This window comes from Rhinopithecus bieti, unplaced genomic scaffold, assembly GCF_001698545.2.
Source record: "Rhinopithecus bieti isolate Rb0 unplaced genomic scaffold, ASM169854v2 scaffold_33374, whole genome shotgun sequence".
NCBI classification, from domain to species: domain Eukaryota; kingdom Metazoa; phylum Chordata; class Mammalia; order Primates; family Cercopithecidae; genus Rhinopithecus; species Rhinopithecus bieti.
The window spans coordinates 1,701,243-1,707,570 of NW_016814428.1; the positions used below are offsets into that span (position 1 = coordinate 1,701,243).

General features: G+C 38.6%; 1 protein-coding gene across 1 annotated transcript in view; it reads right to left on the reverse strand.

Annotated features, from left to right (window-relative positions):
* DOCK10 (dedicator of cytokinesis 10) overlaps positions 1-6,328 on the reverse strand; it is a 287,983-nt gene that overhangs the window by 92,527 nt on the left and 189,128 nt on the right. The window contains 1 exon segment of the mRNA XM_017850274.1: positions 5,985-6,067. Coding sequence (XP_017705763.1) covers positions 5,985-6,067 — 83 coding nt within the window.

A 6,328-nucleotide genomic window follows, 5' to 3' on the forward strand; every position in this document is an offset into this window, starting at 1 on the left:
TTTTTTTTTTGAGGCGGAGTCTCGCTCTGTCGCCTGGGCTGGAGTGCAGTGGCCGGATCTCAGCTCACTGCAAGCTCCGCCTCCTGGGTTTACGCCATTCTCCTGCCTCAGCCTCCCGAGTACCTGGGACTACAGGCGCCTGCCACCTCGCCCGGCTATTTTTTTTTTGTATTTTTATTAGAGACGGGGTTTCACCGTGTTAGCCAGGATGGTCTCGATCTCCTGACCTCGTGATCCGCCCGTCTCGGCCTCCCAAAGTGCTGGGATTACAGGCTTGAGCCACCGCGCCCAGCCTAATTTTTTATTTTTAACTCTGTATCCAAAGTGATAACATTCCACATTACAACTGTATTTTTTATGATGTCTCACATTTAATAACTTGTGTCAAAACCTTGGAATATTAGGGAAGTGGAGAAGAATAGGAACACAAGTTATTCTTTTAAATTATTTCTTCAAGACACCTTAAACCTGGGCAGGACAGAGTCACTTCAATTTGAGTGGCATTACTAGGATTTACGAGTGGTGGAACAGGGATAAGGTTGTATATGTGAGTGTGGAAGTCCGTACTCTTGACACATTTTCATGGAGCTAAAAGTACCCATGTCCTAACTTTTAGGACAGAGACAAAGATAATACGGAAGGCACCTGAGTCAGACTTTTGTTTTAAAAAAAGAGAACACTATGAATCCTAGCCACTTATTTCCTTCCTTGGTCTATTTCATTGGAACCAAGGAAAGTTAGGCTTAGTTGAAACACAGAAATAGCTTTTGTCCAAATAATATAGCAACATCAGACAATACTTCCTTCACATATGTACCATGCTTAGATGTCAGTTTTACATGAAGTTCCTCTCATATCATCATACAATGTGCTGTCCAAAAAAAATTAGACCCATATATTTTCTTCAATGTTAGAAAAATAGTGAATTCTTACTTCAGGGTTAGAGAAATGCTGAATTCTTACTTCTTCTAATGTAGGGCCTTAACTAGAATGTTTTATCACTCTTTAAGTTAACCGAAGAATTCAATGCACAGGCTGAGATGACCATTTAAATGGATATCAGATTATACAACTTTAGTGTTAAATAGAACACGAAAAGAAAATAGGCTAAGATTTTATCAGAATGATGTTTTTAGACTCCTTCAACTTGTCTCCTCATTTTTTCTCTGTTAAGTAGTGAATGAGGGAAGGTAAAAGGCAAATAACATTGGGGAGACAGAATAAAATATTACATGAACATTATTTTTATTTAAATATTATAAAGGGCGTTTGTTACAGTGCATCACATATTGAAACTAACATGACACAATTCCCAATATGAGAGGAAGCTAAACTGAGCTTGAGCAATAGCTTTTTAATTAATTAGTGACTTCCATTTATTGATAGATGTGAATTGTGGAACTCAATTTGCTCTTATCCACAACTCTGTCATGGAAATTGCTCACTTACACTGGACACTTTTCATAAAAAGAATGAAGAGTACAGCACCATGGGAGAAGTTTTGCTCACAGTGCCATACAACCTGTGGCTGCTCAAGAGATATATAACTGGTGGCTGGGCGCGGTGGCCGCCTGTAATCCCAGCACTTTGGGAGGCCAAGGTGGGGGAATCACGAGGTCAGGAGATTGAGAGCAGCCTGGCTAACATGGTGAAACCCCATCTCTACTAAAAAACACAAAAACTAGGTGGGCGTGATGGCGTGCACCTGTAGTCCCAGCCAGTTAGGAGGCTGAGGCAGGAGAATCCTTGAAGCTGGGGTGTGAAGGTTGCAGTGAGCCACGATTGTGCTACTGCACTTCAGCCTGGCGACACAGTGAGACTCCGTCTCAAAAGAAAAAGTATATATATGTGTATATATGTGTATATATGTATATATGTAGGTGTATATATGTATGTATATGTGTATGTATATGTGTGTGTATATGTATATATGCATGTGTGTATATATACATATATATGTATATGGGAGGAGAAAAAAGAACTGATTCATTTACACAGATGGTTTTGTGATGGCTGGAACACCTAGTTCCAACTGCTACAGTTGATCAGTGGTCAGTATATTGTGAGGGTGTCAGCACCATGATATTTGGGGTATGATTGTAGGAATCATGAAATATGGCCCAGCCATTCCAAAAGCATTCGTGTAAGTTTTTTTGTTTTCTTGCCCAAAGGAAAAGAACCTTAGATGTCTCTGATAGATTCATTCACAAACAGCATGAATAACCATGATGTGCAGAATGAAGTAGACATATTTTGTGTGTGTGTGTGTGTGGCTATGGAAGAAAACATATAAAAGTGGTTTTCAGATAGCTGAAGATGATTTTGAAAAATAAATTATTTAATAATTAGAGCTCTACAAAGACAGACAGAAGGAAGCACTGTGGGGTGCACTCGGATTTTTGTCCCTGGAAGGAGTCAAACAGAAGTTAGACGACCATTTGTTGAAGACGTTTTCAGTATGGGAATCTTAAATGACAGTTGCACTGTGCACCTTCCATGATTGTAGAGATATGAGAATGAAATGTTTATTTTAATTTTGCTTAATTAAAAAAATTCAGTGTTGAGTGCTGATCCATTTAGAATATCAAATGAGGTAGTCAAGGAAATCACAAAAGAGGTAGTCAAGGAAATCCTTGCAAGGATGCTGGCACATAGGATTCTGGGGATGATATGCACGGAAAGAAATCCATTCACAACCTGACACATTCGGAAGGGTCACTTTTCTCCCGAGTCAATGAGTATAAAATACCCTGTGTAGTCGTCTGTATGTGTTCTCCATTCCTCCCCCAAGGATAACCTTTTCACTGTAAAATGGCACTGCAGCTGGTGCCAAATATAAGAACACCAAATTAATTTCAGAAAAAACGTTGTTCACAGCGATGAGCATCTGTGCATACTGCAGTGGGTGGGATGATTAGATGTGGGTAAAAATATGGTCATAATCTAAACTGTCAGTTCTACTTTTTAATGACAGTTGATTGTAAGGGCCAACATGTCTTAGGGCACAGCGAAAGCTATACTTCAAAACAAACTGCAATCTAGAAAGCGTAACAGGAAGGAGCAGTAGCCTCAAAATCAGCGGTATCAATTAGGTATTGAAGTATGTCAGGAAGCTGGTAAAGACATGGGCAATAACCGGCCTTCCTCTGATGCTGTCTCTGCTTATTTGAAGCAGTTTCTACATTGTGAAAGAGAAATGAAAATCTTTGGCTGGATCTTTTGTACTTTTTTGTGGTTCGGTAATCCAACTGGTTTGACATATCTTCAGAATTGTACTGCTAACTATTTTTCTCAGTTGTGAGAAATTTATGTGGAAGTAATCACGTATGTATATACACAGGTGGGTGGTGCTTCCTAACATACAACCAGACCACTAACTGGGCATTAATATGGTCTAAGCTTGTGGTTTCACTGGCTTTCCTATCCTAGGAATAATTTCAATAGTCAGTAATACTGTCAGCCTCCCTAGAGACTTCATGTGTCTTTCTTCCAGCTTANGCCGCAATAAACATACTCTTCCAGCTTATTTTACTAGACAACTTCAAAGCAGGATTGTCACTTCTCCTAACTTCTCAGGTTCTTTCAATAATGGGTAATTCATTGACTTCTCTCCTTTATATTGCTCTTCACTGCCCCAAATTTATCAGAAAAGGGGACTTGGTGACGTAAGTATGATCTCTGTAAGTGACTCTATAGTAATAATAATATTAGAAAAAAATGACTTCTAAAAATCACAGTCTTTTATTGGGTACATATCTGTGCTCCTTAATCCTTATACCAGTAAATTAGATATTCTTATTTTCCTCTTTTGTAGATTAAAAAAATAGGTAAAGTCAGGTTATAAGTAACTTGTCCAAGCTCACTTGGCTAATGAAGGATAGAGTGAGTTTTTTTTCTTTTATCTTTTTTTAGAAACAAGGTCTCACTCTGTTTCCCAGGCTGGAGTCCAGTGGTGCTACCATAGTTCACTGCAACTTCCAGCTTCTGGGCTCATGTGATACTCCCATCTCAGCCTCCTGAGTGGCTAGGACTACAGGTGTACGCTACCACCCTAGGTTAATTTTTTAAAAGTTTCTTAGAGATTGGGTCTTACTATGCTGCCCAGGCTGATCTAGAACTCTTGGCCTTAAGCGAACCTCCAGGAGACCTTGGTCTCCTAAAGTATTGGGATTATAGGCATGGCCCACACCATGCCTGGCCAGAGTTAGGATTTTGAGCTCAGCTCTGTCTGGCTCTAAAACGCCTGCTTCTAAAGTCTCAGAGCAATGTTGGATCCTTAAAGTGAAAAATGTGTGCACTATTGTACTTTTGTTATACTGGAATATTTCACAACAGACATCTTGCCTCTACTTGCCCCAGTAGGTTTTCCGGAGGGAACTGAGAATGCTTAACAATACTAAAAATGTTTAATCAGTGAATTATAATTAGTTAGCCTTTCTCTTAAAGCTTATGAGAAATAAAAACAAATTCATTACAAAGGGTTTTGTAACTCTAAATACTATCTTTTTCATGCAGAATGTCCTGGCATTAGTTGTTCCTATAGAAAGAGATAGAAAAGGGAGGATAAAGTACTATCCATGAGCTATTTTATGCCAAATGCTTCTGCACTTGAGATTGCACATACTGCTCATAAGGCAGGTATTGTCAGCTTCAATTTATAGCTGGGGACCTTGAGACTTGGAGAAGAAACTTGTTCCAAGTCACAGTAAGTAGTGGCCTGATCTGCAATGTTTATCAGACTCCCAGGCCTAGACTCTCCCTCCCTTGCTATAGCACTGCCTTAGGGCAAACTAATTCCTGGAGACTGCATGAATCTATCTTGGTTTACTGCTGCCCAAACTTCCACATTTCTCCTTCCTACACCTACTCATCTCCAACTTTAAATAACAACCTAAAAATTATGACAGATATTGGTGAGTTTACTCTGAATATACATCACTGGGAACTGTGAGACTTAAAAATGGCATAATTAATAGGTTCTCTCTTCCTTCTGGATGTTAAAGTTGGATACATTGAGATAATGTTACCAAAATTCAAATGAATATTTGATGGGCTGTATTATTTGCCACCACACCTGGCTAATTTTTGTATTTTTAGAGAGACGGGGTTTCACCATGTTGGCCAGGCTGGTCTCGAACTCCTGACCTCGGGATCTGCCTGTCTCGGCCTCCCAAAGTGCTGGGATTACAGGTGTGAGCTACCATGCCTGGCCGGTAGCTCTAACCTTTGTTAGTTCATTCAGTGTGTACATTGCTGACCTTTTAGCCTTATGAGTCTATGCCAGGCTCTTCCTCACTTAAGAAAATCTTATACTAATAAAGATGTAAAGAGATTGAGGAGGACAATAATAATTGATGATATTAAACAGTTCTGAAAAGCAATTATGGTTCTTCATGAAGAGGTTATGCATCCAAGTGAATGATATGTCCGTCTATATCCAGAGAACTCAGCCTTTCTTTCAGAGAGGCAACTGGTACTGATAAATTTGGCTAGGCTAAACAGTATCAAAATCAAAATGAGTTTAAATGATTGGTTTGATGGTTTCATTTGGACATCCATATATAGACCTGAGTTCTACACACAGATGAAAACATGCAGCTGCATAAGAAATCATAGTGCATCTATCTGAATTTTAGGCACACCAGACTCTCAAGACTGACATAATGTCAAAGATTTGTTAAGTCAAATACACATAATAAACAACTTATGACATTGATTTGATATCTACCAAGAACCCATAGCATATCTGGTCATGCACGCACGGTACATATGTTATGGCCGTCTATTATAAACTGTATTGCTAAACTGTCTTGTGAAATGTATGTCTCAGGGAAGCTCAAGATGTTTATGAAGATGACCATATTAGCATTTTTCCAGGTGTAGACACATTAAAATAATAGGCAACACAAAAATGTTCAAAACTGAAGCTTCCAATGCCACCATTAAATGTATTGCTAGTCTGTTGGCTGTAACTGTCGACCTACCTTACTGCCCAGGCGAAAGGCATACGGTATTTTCCCAATTTGCTGCAGAACTGTCTGTTGGATTTTAGTATCTTTTGTGCATACTAAAGAAAAAATAAATACAAATATTGTTTAGAATAGCACTTTACAAACTGTACATAAAAATAATACTAAATACTTTTTCATATTATTTTATACTGAAACTCAGCATAACTTTGTCTTACTAGCCCATATTACCTTATAAAGAGCCAAATGGTGTCCCTCTGTGTTCAAACTATTGTATAATATTTTCTTTGTTTCTTTTAGTTTGGAGATTTCAAATGTAGAAAATATCCATGTCTTGGAATATCAACTGTTTTCCTTTT